This window comes from Protomyctophum bolini (assembly GCF_963924005.1).
Source record: "Protomyctophum bolini genome assembly, chromosome: 16".
Taxonomy (NCBI): Eukaryota; Metazoa; Chordata; class Actinopteri; order Myctophiformes; family Myctophidae; genus Protomyctophum; species Protomyctophum bolini.
The window spans coordinates 29,131,124-29,149,341 of record NC_137877.1 but is presented as its reverse complement, the minus strand read 5'-3'; the positions used below and the strand labels follow the sequence as shown (position 1 = coordinate 29,149,341).

The window sequence follows — 18,218 nt, the reverse complement described above, 5'->3', positions numbered from 1 at the left end:
GAGGTGAGTCCAGAATGGGTTAAGTACATTTTGAATTCCGGACTTTTACTTGTAACGGAGTAGTTCTACATTGTAGTGATACTGAACAATTGAGTAGTTTTTCCATCACTGCCATTGTCACCTGTGCCTCTGGCCATGTGTAGACATTGACTGCCTCTATGTGGAGACTGAATAGAACCAGTGATTGACAGCGATGCACCTTTATGTCCTCTGGGCTCTCTCTCAAAAGGTCACGATGACACCCGACAAAAATGTCCATTCTCAGAATTGTCGATGCCTGAAGGTCACACGCAGGTGGCGAGATTAGAGATCCTCCCGAGAAATCGATCCGCTCAGATTTTTAAGGGCCACTTAACATTCAGCTCAGTGGAGCTCATTGACGGATCAAGAGCTGCCAAGATGCAGCTGAGTGCCAAGTCTGTAAAGCACAGTGTGCTTGCTATCTACTATCTTGCAACCGCCACGCCATCTGTCTTAGATTGATCGACAGTTCCCCACCAATGAGAATTGTGTAATTCGCTCTCCGGGAGCTATAATGGCATGAACAGACCAGTGGACGAACTGGGGATGTTGAATACATCCAATAGAAATCTACAAATCAACGCTAATGACTTCTGTCTATTGTTGTACATTGCCCTTGTCTTAGAGGTCCTCGGTCTGTGTCTCTGCAGGTAATTAGGAGTTTAGGACACCTCTAAATAGAGTGTTGGAACTACTCAGGGACGTCACCTGCACCCGCTTGGCCCACCACAGCACATGAATGGGAATCTGACCCTTATTTCTGGCACTCATCCTCTGTCTTTGCACGTCAGACTTAGTGTGTTCTTATTCATAGCTATAGTCATTGTCACGGCTTGTCTGCAACGAGCAGGGATGTGCTGTGGGTTTTTAAGTGGTGCAACCACTTCCTTAAGTGACTGTGTGTGGCTGGGTGGGTGGGTGGGTGCATCTGAGCATGAAAACAGCATGGTTGTTTTTCACCACCTGTGCGCAACCTAAAACACACACAAACACACGCACATATTAACTTTATATATGGTGATTTTTGGTGTGCCAGTACAGTACAGTGACGGTACAGTACAGTACAGTACAGTACAGTACAGTACAGTACAGTACAGTACAGTACAGTACAGTACAGTACAGTAGTGGGACCCCCCACACGGTAACTCTGTCATTTCTCAACCGTTTCGGACGCGGGCGGCTCGCCGGAATCGGGTCGGCAACCTGGGTGAGTTCGGGTGAGTTCCTGTGGGTCTGGAACCCCCCCCCCCCATCCCCCCGGGGACCCCCACACGGAGTTGCACCACTTACTTCACACAGGTGTGATTTTATTTTACTATAGTGGGGCTATGTCACTGAATGATCACTGATTGAAATAACCTCTAGACCTATTTATTAACCCACAACATTCTGTATATCAAATTGTGTTCTATTTACTTGCATAATGGGGTAACTTTAGTGTTGTCATATTTATGCATTTACCTAGCAAATGTCACCTCTGTAATTTAATTAGTTAATGAATCCATAAGCCACTGTTATCCAACTCTTTAGACTACTAGGCTAGGCTACTTACAGTAGCAGGTCGACACAATGGACCATCACCATTGATATGCATCCAATTCCTGTTATTTCAAGCTGTCACACTCGGCGTGGATCGGCACGTTTTGTTAGCGAGGTTAGCGAGGTGCGAAAACGGCTGTGCTGTGCAGGCTTGCATGCATCTTCAAAACTACTATGGGAGCGCCCTCAACCCTGGCGACCAGACATGATTTGTGTGTTGTTCACAGCTCTCCTCTATAAAAGTGTCATGTGAAGCTGCATGCATTCTGCCACGCCCTGGCTACAGTGTCTGCACAGCAGTCCGTGCATTAGTAGTGGGATAGATGAAGACTATCAAATATCTAAAGGTGTGGACATCCTGGTTCCATTAGCACTACCAAATACTTCTTTCTTTTCAATGCATGCCTCAGACTAAAAACTATGCCTACACTACTTTCATACAGCATCAGCTTTTCTTCCCAATCACAGTTATTTTACTTAAATTGCCATTTTGTCATCCGTCATTGCATGGCTCCCACAATGCGTCACAGATTTAGCTGTTATGTCTGTGAATATCACGTAAAGAAACGGTAGCATAGCGAGCTAGCGAACAGCTGTTCTCTGTGACAAGGGAATAGGAGACACTTGCTAGTTGCTGTCTTTACAAGGCCACCCGGAGCCACCCATTCAGGCAATGAGCGCGGGCGGTGTTTAGTGTGTGTGTGTGTGTGTGTGTGTGTGTGTGTGTGTGTGTGTGTGTGTGTGTGTGTGTGTGTGTGTGTGTGTGTGTGTGTGTGTGTGTGTGTGTGTGTGTGTGTGTGTGTGTGTGTGTGTGTGTGTGTGTGTGTGTGTGTGTGTGTGTGTGTGTGTGTGTGTGTGTGTGTGTGTGTGTGTGTGTGTGTGTGTGTGTGTGTGTGTGTGTGTGTGTGTGTGTGTGTGTGTGTGTGTGTGTGTGTGTGTGTGTGTGTGTGTGTGTGTGTGTGTGTGTGTGTGTGTGTGTGTGTGTGTGTGTGTGCGCGCGCGTGTGCGTGCATGCACATCTGTGCCTTTTCAGCAAGTCCAACTGACTAACACTTTTCATCTTTTGCTTGAGAGATCTGCTACAAAGTAACATATAGTCACTGTGTCTTTAGCAGCTATTAACACATTTAGACCGTACGACGTGTAGAAACGTCATAGCTAATCCAACCGATGCATCCAGAGGACGAGTACAGTACACACGTCCTAGTGCTTTTTCATTGATATCAAACAAAAAATAAAAAATCATATTTTTTTTCTTTTTTGGGGGGGTTGGCCTCTCCTTCTGTTAGGATTCTTGTTTTTTATTCGATTTCCCCCAGCAGACAACAACAGCAGAATGGACGTTTCGGCTCAGAGGCCTTCTTCAGCTTAAATCTAAACTGTGTCTCTGTGTCACTTATAAAGGGGACCTGGGTGCGTTGCACTAACCGGTCCGGGTGCACCACGTACTGTTTGTTTACATCATTACATCATTAGTTATTTTCCCATTTAAAAAAAAAAGAAGAAAACAAGACAATAACCACATACACATACACCATATTGGGCTTGGCACTGTTTTAAGATCCATATAAACCAAAAACCTGACCTGTGCAGGTCTCTAAGACCCCTCTATACGGACAGACTCAGATTTTAAACCATTCTATGAAAGATAATTGGAAAAGGTAAAAACATCCTAGTAGTAACTCCTCATTGAGCCCTTTGGGGTGTTCAGTTTGTAAGGTGTGTATACAGTATGCCAATACCACACTTCTCTCTGTAACAGCAGTTTTTCACTGTCCCCTCCTGAACAGCCTCTATACCCTGGAACCTAAGAGAGCACACTTTATGTCCCACCTCGTTAAAGTGTCTAGCCACAGGAGATTTTTCATCCCCGTTTCTAATATTGCTCTTATGTTCTGTAATTCTCTTTTAGTTTTGCCTACATAACACAGTCCACATGGGCACTTCAGCAGGTAAACCACACATTTAGTCTTGCAGGTAATAATACTCTTGACATCAATATTTTTACCAGAATGTGGATGTAAAATATGATTACCTCTGATCATTGCATTGCAATGAACACAATTATTGCATGGACAATTACCCGCAGGTCATTCTGACATTAAGTGGGACGAAGGAACATAACAGTCTGCTCTCACTACAGAGTCTCTTACATTGTTAGCACTTTTATGTGCTAAAATGGGAGGCTCTTTGTACATGTGCCCCACATGAGGATCACTCGATAATATGTACACTGTACCAATGCTTCTTTATCGCATTTTTTATATCCTGACATAGAGGAGAAATAGAATAAGCTGTAGACAAAACCATTTTAGACTCGCCTGCCTGAGCAGGTTTGGGAGTCAACAAGCTAAAGCTCTCTCTTTTTCTCTAGCTCTCTCTAAGTTGGTGTTCAGAACTTTGTCACTATAACCTTTGGTTTTAAATCGCTCACACAAGTCTTTCACTTGTCTCTCAAAAGCACTGTTGGAACTACAGATTATTACAGACTAAGGTAGACTCCTCTTTAATCCCGAACTAAGGATGATAACTTTATGTAAGTAATTATTTCTGTCAATTTGTTTTCTATAAACACAAGTTGTTAAGTTATCTCCCTCTCTCTGTATTAAAACATCCAAAAATGATACCGACTCTCTACTGTACTCTATCGAAGCCATTCTAGTATTGACATAGTTCTTGAACCAACTGTTCTGCTGTACCATAAAAATCGTCAATACACCTAAACCAGCATTTTAACCAAGGGTTAAAGGGGTTGTTATTGTAATGAAATCTGTCTCAAATTTCTCCATTAATAAATTCACATAATTAGGGGAGCAGGGACTCCCCATACTCACACCTTGACATTGTAAATAATCTGATTTTTCAAATTTTAAGTAGTTCTTATTCAACACAAGTTGTGTCATGTCAACGAGAAAAGCAGTAGGGGGGGTCTGAACTCTGAACCTCTCTCTGATTCAGAAAATAAGCCACGCCCTCTTTATGAGCCACGTTGGTATATAAACTAGTGACATCCATATTCCATAGTACACAGCAATTCAGAGTTGGTCGTATTCTGTACCGAATCTAATCTATTTAAAAAGTCTGTTGTGTCTTCAATGAAAGACGGGAGGTTGGATACCAATTGTTTGATGTGTAGATCAATATATTTAGACAAAGGCTCAGTAAACGACCGAGTTCCTGCTACTATAGGACGCCCAGGAATGGGCTCCACCAACGTTTCATGTATTTTAGGGAGGGTATAGAAAATCAGCCACACAGGATGTGTTTGAACCATAAAGTCATGTTCATTTTTCAAAATCAATTGATTGTCAATTGATGATGTGTATCTCTACACATCATCACGCAGCACGTTTTCGTTTTAAGGAAGTGATTACATTCTTTTTTATAAACACACAAAAATTAGTATTTTTCCATTTTTTGGCATCCATTGTTACGTAGGTATTCCCATATGATGACCACGGATATGGTCCAAACATGTGAAAAACATTCACTACACCTTTAACATTTTATACAGGAATGTCAAGCAGGTGAGAGGGAGAAAAACAAGAACAGTGGCATTACATTCTATCTGCAGTCCAATAAGGCCAGTGTTGGGGTGGTTGAGTGATGCGCTATAGCTAGATTGCTGCATGGACTTTCAACATGATTTCTCTCTCACACTCTGCCTGTCTGTCTGTCTCTACTCTCCGTGGTGCCCTTCTCTTGCATGTCCCCTCTCTCCAATCTCTCTCACTCTTACATCATGCCTCTGTCTCTCTCTCTCCCTCTCTCTCTCTCTGTGAGTGTATGTGTATCTGTCAGAGTGGATCTTTGATTAATTTCTCTCCGGCTGCCCAGTGCAAACTATAATCAGCGACGTTGGAGTCCAGATTGCCCAGCATTCATTTGATTTTCTCCTCATTTACTTTTTTCTCTGTCTCACACACTCTTGCTCGCTCGCCAAAGTGTGTGTGTGTGTGTGTGTGTGTGTGTGTGTGTGTGTGTGTGTGTGTGTGTGTGTGTGTGTGTAAAGGCATGGGCATTGGGCAGGGAGCGCGGCGGTGCAGAGACAGGAGGAGAGCTACGCTCTCCCGGCGGAAAGCCCTGCATTCATTTAGCGAGCGCCTTAATGCCGTGGGCGCTGTGACTGTGTGAGCCTCTAGTTAGCGGGGCTGCCAACCAAGCCCCTCTCTGGTTCACCAGTTGAATGCTGCCAGTGTGTCTGGATGTGGGAGCACTGGGGCGGAAGGATCACTTGGGTGCCCCCGGTGAGTTTGTCCACGGGGTTGAGAATTCTTCCGAGCTTTTAGCTTTGGGGCCTCCACTGTGCTTGCTTCCACTAACTAACTTGCTCCATGCTGGGCACCGGGTGAGGGCTTTCGGAACTCCCTCTGCCGTGCCCCGACACTCTGGTTCCACTGCTGCAGCTGGACACACTGTAAGTAGTCGCTATAAGCTCAGCTGGCATTTTCAGAAATGGATATACTCGGGTGTTTTTCTTGTGTTGTGTTTGTATTCTTTTGCTGTGTTTTGGGTTTTTTAACCACATGAAACCTAGCGTCCCTATTCTCCTTCTGTCATTCTGACCCATTGAGGGTAAAAAAGGAGAGAGCCTATAGTATATAGGCCACCGGGCGCCTCTGGTCAATGAAGTATATACTGTAGGGTTTAAGTGGTTAAATGAACTGGGCAGTGTACATTTTAGTTCAAAGTATCAGTTATTACAGTGAAAGTGTCCAAGAGGGCTTCTTTTATCCCTGTAAAAGTTGCATTGATGCTTGGGGTCATTCAGTTGTCAACAGATGGGTTCTAATTAGTGGGACATTCCAGGGAGGAAGTTAGTGAGTGAACGAGGGAGGGAGCGAGTAGAGGGGGAAGCATTGGAAGAGGAGAGAATATATCTGTGACTCTCGCTTCCAGCTGAGTCTCACGGACTAGAAAGCATTGGCTTGGATTCTCCTCTTCAACAGGACTAGGCGAGCATATACTGTAGGTCTCCATGGTGATGCTATTGTTGTAGGGAGAGCAGCAGTCCAGAGGAGAGCTTGTTGCACTAATGTATGTAATCTCCTGTATGTTGACAGGTACTTGTGGAAGCCAGATTGCTTTGTGATCACTGGATCATTGCAATTTGAGGAACTTTGAGAAAACGATCTGATGCACACATAATTGAAAAAGACAAAACAGCGTAGCGATGGTTCAGGTAGAGACGGAAGGCAGGAGGTATACATTGCTAGGTCACTCTACCCGGACCCCTCCATGCACTCATTCATCGTTCAACTCACTCAGCTACTTCATTCCCATTTGCTAACAAGCTCACACATACGCCCTCAATCTAAAAGGTTCACTTACGTAGGCAGTCTTTATAAGCAGATCACTGTTGTGTTCACACATTGTTTGTCTTGATCACAGCACTGTTCTGCTTTTCAAACTCCCTCCACCACCCCAGCCTCCTCCTCCTCTGCTGGAAGAAACGTTAAATGTTAATAGTATTTGTAGTAGATAGCACTACAGTAGATTTCACCCTATGGCCAAAAAACTAATGAAGTCTGTGTGTTTGACTAAGTTTTGGCTGAATTCCTACAAAGACCATAATTAGGGATGTACTGATCACGTTTTTTTGCTCCCGATCCGATTCCGATCATTAGATTTTTCCGGATCTGATATTTTAACACTTATGCCATATCACAATAGTAAAATATCCAAAATCACAGACAATGTCCAGTCTAATATCATGATATGCATAATATTGATACTCTAAACATAATGCTTTGGTGCACTTCCCCTCCTTGTGGATGGGTGAAATGGGGGTTCACTCCATAAATGGACATTCGAAAACAAATACTTGCAGCATACTCTTTTCTTGTAGATCTGCATTGATATCCAGATCTGATGTCTAGCTTGCAGAAAAGGCTGTGGCACTGAGTAATGAGGCTTCTATCCTGTAGTAATGAGATACTAGTGTGTTTTGCAATGCGTGCACATGCATGCTGGTTGTTGGGTGTTTAATCATGTGGCGGTCTATTGTCTAAAGCCCAAACCACACCAAAGGCATAGTCGATTTTTGAATATGCATATGACTTAGAGTTCTAGACTTTCTAGACTTACTGTATAAATCTAGAGATGTATGTAGGCTACTTATTTTGGATCATACTGTAGCCAATCAGCATGTGAGTCATCATCTGTAGTTTATTTGGTTTTTGGCCCATACAGTAGTAGTGTCCACAGTGACAAACCTCTCACTGCCATACTCTGCCTAGCTGTCAGCTTGGATCAGTAGAGATTAGAGAAGTAGTGTTTTTTTTCCTCCTGTCTGCCCTACTCATACCTGCACACACACACACACACACACACACACACACACACACACACACACACACACAAACACACACACGACCTCCAGGGAACTACAAATGCCAAGACAACCTACTCCACCTCTCCTCCACTCTCCTCAGTTAATTCAGTGATGGCAAATGCCATGTCCAATCTGGTTCTATCTGGCTCCCGTCTTTCATTTAACATTTTGTTAAGTTTGTTCTCGCCCAAAACTACATCTAATACTTCCATAGTCTGACTTTTAACTCTGTCTTTTCCTTTCTGTTTTTCTGTCTGCAGCCACCAGTTCCACCAAGCTGGAAGACTTGAGCTTTCTTGATGAACAGCGCAACACGCCCCTGCGGACGTCCATTCGCCTACCCTGGCATAACACCGGGGGAAGGCCCCCTCAGGACTCCAAAGGTAAACAAGGCCATGTTTTCTATCTCGACAGATGGCATGTGGGGTAAACACACTTAGGCTGCTGCCACACTTCTCCCCAGTTCTAGAGACACTTGCGGGACACGGTGGCGCAGTCGGAAGCGCTGTCGCCTCACAGCTAGAAGGTCCTGGGTTCCGCTGGGTGCACTGTGGGCGCTGGGGAACATGTTCTCTCCTCCACGTCATCAGTGCCCATACCCTAGGTGTGGTTGGCGAAAGGGCATTTCTGTGTGGAGTTTGCATGTTCTCCCCGTATCCCCTAGGTAGGTGCCCTCACAAAAAAACATGCAGTAATCCTGGTCTCTAAACTGCCTCCACCTGGCCAGCTGAGGGACCTGATGGACAGAGGGGAAAGGAACTGGTTGGAATAACGTGTTCCTTCCACACACAACGTCCAACCAGAGAATATCCCCCCTGTCAGGTGAAAAGGCTTTGACTCCTCATGCACTGAAGGATGATGAGCATGATGTCAGTCCGTTGCTCTCCCCAGATTGGCAGAGGGGGTGAGTGCCCTAACCTGACTCTGCCAGATTGCGGTAGCATTGAGTTCACAAGTTCCCTCCTCCTGCCTGCATCTGGGCTCTCTCAAGCAGAAATGATGAACTGGAAGCAGCGGGACAACAATTTGATATCTCCATAATAATTTCGAGTTGTAGTGTTAGGTTGTGTTTACATTTGCGCTGTGGCACAGCTTCAATATGTCATCAGTCTCGCGTTGATCCCGCCTCTAGTGGCCCCATACGGCTGCATATCGCTCCGGTCTGATTTGGACGGAGAACATCGTCTCTGCCCGAGAGACACCAGACTCTCCCTTCTGGCAGAATGCAAATGTTGGGGGAGTGGTTTTACCAGGCTAGTAGTGCCCAGGATTACATTCGATAATTGAATGAAAAAATTGCGTTACGAAATTGTGGGATCGTGAGACTGTCAGAGCTCCGCAATGCATACAAAAAAGCAGCCTGGAAACACAAGTTAGCTGTAGGCGATAAACCTCATACCAACTGCAGACCATTTACAATTTCCACACATTTAGGAAATGCTCTTATGCAGAGCAACAGTTATGTGTCTATGCACCAACGTACAACAGACTTCCATTACAGTTTGCATTAACATGCATCTGGGATGATTAAGATTGTATAAAGACTTATAACCCAGTCTAATTTGACCTTATTAGAAATAAAGTGCAAACTGTGCACTGCAGGTCATCTCCAGTGCACACACTGCACATACAACTTTTTGAAAGGAAACAGTGCACAAACCACAAAGTGCACCTGAAGTAAAAATGTGACTGGTGATACAAAAAATTCATGTTTTAACATTAAAGATTACTTTGACGTTAATTAAAATATAAATATATGGGTTTTTTTTTACTGAATAGCAGGGAATGTTTTGGTTGTCCTTGTTTACCCTTTTGTTCACAGCAAGAAATCCCACCGTTAATATTTTATTAGAACATGAATAATTTAACATCGCACCATTAGATACTAGTATTTGAATTTTGACCCTCTTCTAAAGCCTCCCTCAGCATATCACTGTTAGCAGTACATCAGTGGTTCAGTTTTCACATCCCAGAGGATGGATCAAATGTAGTAAACAAAACACAAAGGGCCCCATAAAAATGTGTCTGCGACCCACAAATGGGTCCCGAGTCCAACCCACTGTTTGGTAACCACTGAACTAGTCAACTCTCGGCTGGAGACTGTCTGTAGTCTGCAGTGTTGATTTGAAGTGTGGTGCCGTTTTCTACATTGTTACAGAAGAAAGAGAGACCCCTCTGCTAGCCTCTATTGCCTAACAATGTAGGCCGTTTGACATGCTTTGCATGAAATCTTCGAATTTGTGGGTGTAAAAAAAGAAAAGAAAACAAAACAAAAAAAACACACACACACACACACACACACACACACACACACACACACACACACACACACCCACACACTGTATCTGTCAAGATATCTGCATTGAAAAAGTATTTTCTATTTGCCTGGCCGCCTTCAACAACAATACATTTTATTGTATAGGCCAAGGGTTGGTCTGTTAAAAGAGTTTAATTAAATACTGTCACACACATTGTACACAGCTGTAAAGAGGTCAAATCAAACTTTTATTTATAGAGCACGTTTAAAACAACCAAGATTGACCAAAGTTCTGTACAGATCTGAAGTAAAACAGAACAAGCATGAAACAGTATAGAAGCAAGAAATGTTGACATGATCACAGGAATAATGAGAGATAAAAACAAAGAAAGTTAAAGTAAAATGTGGTGCCTAACCCATACTTTGTTGTGGTATTGGTAGACAGTAAAATCCTGAGCATTCATTTACGTAACACTCGGAGTTGAATGCCCAGAATGTACATTTTCTATTTAACCTTATTTTAACGGGTTGTGGGTGTTTTAGTGGCACAAACGGCATGAATATTATTTACCCTCAATTGAGCATAGCATGTACACTGAAGCACATTTTGTGTAATTTTGGCTTTTTGGGTGCACCTCCGACAACAAAAAGTGACCAAAATAGCACAAAGACGAGGGTGTCGCTAACTCGCTATACACTGTTTGACCTTGTCTAAGTGGGTGGGCGTCTGGGCGGCGGACATCGCCAGTCATGTTTCTTGTTGACACCAAATGAAGTGACAGTGTGTGCTGATTCATGCAGGCAAGGACAATAGAACATCAGTGTGCTTCAGGAAATTGATTCATTATTTCAACAGCAAAGCATAAGAAAAGGTCACCAGCATTTTTCCACCAAAAGTGACGCCCCTTCATGCACTTTCCTTAAATATATGAGTATAGCAAGTGGGCAGTGGTACACAGTAAAATTCTCAGTGTTCATTCTGAAAATAATACAAATGTAACCACATTGGTCAGATTTGTACACTCAGAGTTACAAATGGGTAAAGTAACACGACTTTACTGTGTAAAATATATAAATGAAGAAACGATTTCAGAGATAAATTAATGCGGGTATAGGTGACTCAGCGAGAGCCGGCTTGGCTATCAGTAGTCAACACTCTGCCTCAGGTTTTCCACCCTGAGAAATGTCAAGTGTCAGATTTATTGCATCATTCATTTTGTTGAAGCCCCCTCCTTCCGAGGAGGCAGAGGTGTAAACACATTGATTAATTCCATGCCCACCACCGGTAGAGTGGCCGGATGATGGTAAGCACAAGGTTGCCAGTTCGAACCCGGGCTCCCCCAGAGTTAGTGTTGAAGTGTCCTTGAGCAAGACTCTGAACCCCGAATTGCTCCTGATGTGCATGGTTTGGATAAAGGCGCTATATAAATGTACCATTTACCATTTAACATCTAATATCTCTTTTGGCTCACAGGCTAAGAAGTTTGGGAACCACTGGCTTACATTACTTCTCTCCTTCTTCTCTCCTCCTCAGCCCGCTTTGCCCCCTACAAGCCCGTGGACATCATGCTCAAGCCTCTGTTGTTCGAGGTGCCCAGCATTACCACAGACTCCGTGTTCGTGGGCCGCGACTGGCTCTTTCAGCAGCTGGAAGACGTCTTGAAGGCCAGCGAGTCCGTAGACAACCGCGGCGCCATTGTGGTGGGCAGTGTGGGCTACGGCAAAACAGCCATCATCTCCCGCCTAGTGGCGCTCAGTTGCCACGGTGGCCGCATGCGTCAGATCGCCTCCAACAGTCCCAGTGCCTCCCCCAAAAGTAAGTCAGTGCTATTAATGACTTTGTTTTCATACTTTAGCCATGTGGTGCAAAGTACATTTACTCAAGTACTGTACTTAAGTACAATTTTGAGGTATTTGTAGTTTACTTGAGTATTTCCGATTTCCAATACTACATTTATTTGAAAACTTTAGTTGCTATAGTTACTTTGTAGATTTTGATTATTATTACAAAACATACACTAATCACTTAAGCCCTATAGACATTTTCGGCCATTTGAAAATAGCCGATCAAGGACGAATTGTGAGCTTGTAGATCGGATATTTTCAAAAGCTTTTTCTACATTTGAAAACGTCTGTAATGGGACATTCCGCATAATCAATCCTTTTACTTTTGTTACGTAAAGTACATTTTAATGCCAATGTTTTTGTACTTTTACTCAAGTAAATGTTGAATTCCTGACTTTTACTTGTTGCAGTATTGATTATTTAAGTAAAAAATGTGAGTACTCTTTCCACCACTGACTATACTATAGTCAGTGGTGGAAAGAGTACTCACATTAGCATTGTTGTGATGCATTACCGCAATAGTTTATTGTTGCAGCTTTACATACTGTACTTGTCAGATGTCTTTATCCAATGCCTGTTAAAGCTCTGCAGGAACTATTAATATGTCCTGGACCTATGTGGGCTCATCTGCATTATCCTCAATTCACTGATTCATGAGCAACATACCTACATATAGGCCTACAGTAAAATGAGTAAACTAAAAATATAAGCAGGGAGTTATATAAATCTGATTTAATTGTTGCATCATTTAAAATGATGTTAAATCCATCTGAAATATTCACTGAAGTTGAGCTGGAGCAGCAATACTCTGTATAAGCACATTTTAGCAGCATATATGTCATATATTTGCAATAAATATTAAATCAGTCTGTCTAGGAATAACTTTGTGATTGATTGAATTATTGCATAAGTCATCACTACATGTTGGTAAAATGGAGATGCACATTTATTCCTTTAAATTTACAATTGCATGTCACACTGATATTCTAATATTGAGCAGTAATGCACGACGAAATGAGCCAATACCGGAAAATAACCAACGAGGTGGGTGGACACCTTGCTGTGCATTTTCACACCAAATGTACAAAAATGTGTTTGTATTTATTTAGTTTTATAATTGAGAAATTCAGCAAACAAACACTGTGTTGCCTTGGCAATCACCTTCTTGACTAACAAGTAGCAGCTGCTATAGCTGTAGTTATGGTTACACACAGTTTGTGAGCATTTATTTTAGAACAGTGATCAAACCGTGACTACATTTGAGGTATCCCCATATGGGATATATAAAAGACACCTATCAGCTAATCAGACACAAGATATTTCTGTGGCCATGGTATGATCCTGTTGTCATCATGGCCTCCTCATATTATACGTTTTGATGTTTTGTGCAGTGCACATGATATAGATAGTTTTTCGGTATGTTTGCAAGGTGGAGGAGAGCCAAACTTGGAGCTCCCTCTAAGCCAGCCTCCACAGCCCACTCCACCACCCAGTGCCACTAACACCCTGAGGAACAGCAGCAGCTGTCCCGGGACCCCTGAGATCCAGAGGCGTAGGGAGGAAGCCGTCAAGCGCCTGGCTGCCAAGGTAGGACATTATTAACCATTATTAAACCCTATATAATGTAAAGCAGAGGTTCTCAAAACCGGTTCATGTCAAGGACGTTGGCCGTGGACCCCCATCTGAAAATATTTTGCGCCAGGGTTCTTGTGGTTAAGGCCACCCCCAACACACACACACACACACACACACACACACACACACACACACACACACACACACACACACAAAACAACAGATAGAAATTATCCACAATGAACCTCATTCTCTTCAACATTTTAGTCCAATTTGAGGCAATTACAATTTCAATCAAGGATTGTACAGGGAAAATCATATTATTATTACTCACTCTACTGTATATCTCGGTACGCAAACGTAAACAGACCAATCTCTATGTTTGTCTTTGGAAACGATCACTTACTCTATTAAGGGAAAACTTAATGAGTTATTCCCTTTATGAGAGGGTCCCTTTATTAGCTACGGTATTTTGAAAGCACTGATTTGGAAAGGACACTGGGTCAATAGAGTAACTTGAGGACTTACAAGCCTGTCTACAGTACAATATGGACTGATATGCCTTGTGATGTGGACTGTATGGTAGGACGGAGATGGACCTTTGGAATTACTGGCAGAAATATTTTTGATTTATTTTTTTGTTGTCTTTATTCATGTTGCTTTATTTTTGTCCTTTACATTGTGGGTTTTCTTGTGTTATTATGCGTCTATTGTGATTGTATATTGTCTTTATTATAATTGCAAATGCCCCTACAACACAAGGTGCAATGTCACTTCCTTTGTGCACCAACTGGTTTTATAACAAATCTGTATTATTTCCCATGTCTGATGAAATACAAGATATTTTGTGTTGTTTTTGTGAGAGTTAATCAGATATAGATGTGGGTGGTCCGTTGTCCACTTTTCTCAACATTTCCTGGGGAAATGAGGTCCTTTACTTCTCCCACACTGTTTCTTCATCTCCTCCCCGCTGACTTGAGTGTGCAGCCGTCAGCCGTTCATGTTGTACAGTGTTGCTTTTAGTATGTATGAGATGCATTGCAGAGACGTGACATGAGCCACACTCGGGTGATTTACATTTGTTTATATTCATTTTCGTTTCCATATGAAGCCACGTGAATTAGACCGTGGGGGATCGTGGGGATCTGCTGAGTTTATGAAAGACAATCCCTGTGTTTAAGAGACTTCCATATATCATGGGGGTTGTTTGATTTGTGCGGCAGAGTGCTTAGTTAAACGGCAAATATCAAAGGCTGCTGCATCAGCCGCAGAGTATAGCGTGAGGAAGTGGTAATGATGAAATCCTCACCTAGTCTTGTTCATTCACAGAGAGACCCAGACTCCCATAGTCTACTTATCAGTGTTGCCAAGGGAACGCTAACAGTATGTTCAGGACGGCCTCACCTGGAGTCACACACTGTTCCTTTCACTTGAACGGTGGTTTTCAGCCAGTGGTCCGGGGACCACCAGTGGTCCTTGAAGGGGTTCCAGGTGGTCCCCAGCTCAAGAGTTAAATTATTGTTAAACAACTTCATTATTCTACCTTCTATAAAGGTCTACATAATTAGAGCATGTTTGATAAACGTCTGACTTATCTCTCTTATGGTACCACATCAATGCAGCATGGAATTGTGTTCTTTAGTTTTGTATCTCCGAGGATAAATCTCATCAAATGGTGGTCCGTGGCTTAAATGCTGAATATATAATGACACTTGATATGAAATAGGTTGAAAACCACTGGTTTAGAACATAGCTTAAATATCATCGTCTTTTACACCTGAGCAAGCACTTTTGTTCACACTGGCAAGCCCATTTTCATTAATAAGTGAAATATTTCAAAACATAGAAACACAAAGATTTTCTACATTTAAAAAAAATGGGGATGACATTTTACATCATTTCCAGGACGTGAAATAATATAGGTTATTCTGGGCCAGATCTGACTAGTTATGTTATGACTTAAGTGGATCTGGCCTCGATCGGACTTTCTCTGATTCATCCAGGGATGTCCGTCTTAGTGGGCAGAATGTATGTTGGTTGAAATCAGGTGATATTCTGTGCCAGATCTGACTAGTCTTGGTTTGATGTGATCCGGCCCCAATCAAGACGTCACTAATTCGTCCAGGTGCTGACCGTGCTTGCTGGGATAGCATACGTACTGTAGGAACAGCACTACAGGTTGCAATAGAGAACACAGTGTACAGTAAAAAATACAATACTTTTCATCAAATGGTGTGATTAAATGTCAGTACATATCGAGCTACAAGAACGAATTTCACACCCAATTTGATTAGCATTACCCGTTTTATTATCACGCACAGCAGTGCTCCATCTTTTGTGTGTTGCGGTTGAAATTGCCATGGAGGTACCCTGCAGTCTTATTATTATGAGGTCACAGGCAGGATCTAGAGGCAGACCCACTTACTAGTTGCCACTTCTCGTCACTTTTTCATCATTGGCTGGCTGGCTAGCCAATCAGGGCTCAGAATATGACATGGTGGGGCACGCTGTGGGCACTGGCGAGCGTGTTCTCTCCTCCGCATCATCAGTGCCCATACCCAAGGTGGGGTTGGCAAAAGGGCCTTTCTGTGTGGAGTTTGCATGTTCTCCCCGTGTACCCTAGGGCAGGGGTTCTCAAAGTTTTCGTCTGGGGACCCTCGGACATGCTTTGGTCATGTCTCCTCAGGTTGGCAGAGGGAGTGTAGAGCCCAGGATTACATTATATAATTGAAACTGGGTGAAAAAATGGGTTACAAAATTGTGGGATAAAAATGTGAAAAACCAAAAAAGGGCATGGGACTAGGCTGCCACGCTCCCCTGCTAAACATCCCTCACCAGAGTGAGACAGAGTGCAGACTGAAAGAGAGAGACACAGGCCTGCATGGAGAACTAACTCAGGTCTCAAAGTGAAGCTTCTACTACTAACCTTTGTTCTCTGTTGTCATCTCAAATTGACCAGCCAAACAAAAATACACGTGTTTTTGAGTGAGTGATCTCTGGTGGATGTGTTTTCAACACACATTTGCATATTATTGCCAATCAGATGATCGGTGATCGGTCCTAAAAGACCTGATCAGACCACCTCTGTTGTGAATAGCATTAACCAAATTAACCCCAGCTGTGCCTATTCGGTGGGGAACATAAGCCTAAGGTGAGCTTGTAGATCGGCAATTTTTTGCAGACATTTTGGAAAAAGCAGTCCTAGAAATGTAGGTCCGTTTTACTGACAATAGAGGGTTGTCAGTTGAATGTATGTGAATTACATAAATAATTATGATTGATTGTGTAATTATGACTAGATTCATATGGCAGAGAAGGGAGCAATTTAGCTTTTGGGAGCTAGAATTAATAATAATTCTTCTCATTTATTATAGTAATTCATTATTATGCTATTCTTTAATATGCTCACATAAGCTATTCAGATGGGGTAAACATTGTTTACAAACACTGTTTACCCAAAGTATTCTTGCCATTCAACCACAAATGTTTACATTTATTGCAATACGAGCACATTATATCTGGTCGTTTGTTCTGGATCGTTCTGGCTCACTGAAAGAAAACGACCTGATATGGTGGCTCAGGGGTAGAGTGGCTGGATCAGTTCGATCCCGGGCTCCCCCAGAGTTAGTGTCGAAGTGTCCTTGAGCAAGTCACTGAACCACTAATTGCTCCTGATGGGCTGGTTGGTGCCTTGCATGGTTTCTGCCGCCATCGGTGTATGAATGTGTGTGTGAATGGTGGGTGAATGTAATGCACAATCTATGTAAAGTGCCTTTTGGTTTTCTTAAACATCAGTGCAACTTCCCTGGCATCATATTTAGTGTTTCATTGTTTGTATGCCAAGAAGTTCTGTGGCATCATCTGCCATTCACTGATACCGGAGAACTCGCCAGTTTACAGACTCGCCGCAATTTAGTGCATTTTAGTTTTACTTTACCTTCATTTAAATTGCATTAGAGAGAGAGAGGGAGAGAGAGAGAGAGGGAGAGAGGGAGAAAGGGAGAGAGGGAGGTTTAGAGTTTACACTAGATGAAGTAGGAATGCTAAAGTTTAAACGCCAAAGTACCGAAACAATGTAATTCATTAGTAAACAATATCCTGAATTGGTATGCCTACTATCATTGGTATTCACATACTCAACAATACCTCCTGATAACTGAGTAGAGAGAAAGTGAAATTGTATAATTATAGGACTTCAGCAACACTGGGCTTTCAAAGCTAGCATTCAAAATTGCATTCATGTGATCGCCTCGTGTGGCTTTGGCATGGAACTTCAAAATGGCAAACAACTGCAGTTTATACTCTGTCTATCCGAGCACTCTAATATGCTTTACAATGTAATTCACATTAATTCATCAATGGCGGAGATTCAGTTACTGTACATAGCGACAGCGGAAGCTGCTCATCAGGAGCAGTTTTCACGTCTTGCTCAAGGGCAATTCGACAAGCAGCCAAGAGGAGTTTGAGAACCTTCCGTCTCCCAGATAGACACGTGCACACATAGACATCAAAGGGGGCTTGAGGCCCTGCCCTTTTATCCGTCTGTAAAAAACTGCCCTCTCCAGACCACAAATGGAGGATTTGTTGGTGAAATAAATGCAAATGCCCTCGAACTCGAATGCAGCATTTTGCATTGAGATAATTTGT

The 18,218-nt window shown here is 42.8% G+C and overlaps 1 protein-coding gene across 3 annotated transcripts in view; it reads left to right on the top strand.

Moving 5' to 3' along the window:
* The window catches only part of tanc1b (tetratricopeptide repeat, ankyrin repeat and coiled-coil containing 1b), a 140,063-nt gene that overhangs the window by 83,016 nt on the left and 38,829 nt on the right, over positions 1 to 18,218 (top strand). For all 3 annotated transcript variants that reach the window (XM_080786507.1, XM_080786508.1, XM_080786506.1), the window contains 3 exons: positions 8,155 to 8,277; positions 11,686 to 11,967; positions 13,426 to 13,583. In XM_080786507.1, coding sequence (XP_080642633.1) covers positions 8,155 to 8,277; positions 11,686 to 11,967; positions 13,426 to 13,583 — 563 coding nt within the window. The remainder of the gene's footprint in view (positions 1 to 8,154; positions 8,278 to 11,685; positions 11,968 to 13,425; positions 13,584 to 18,218) is intronic.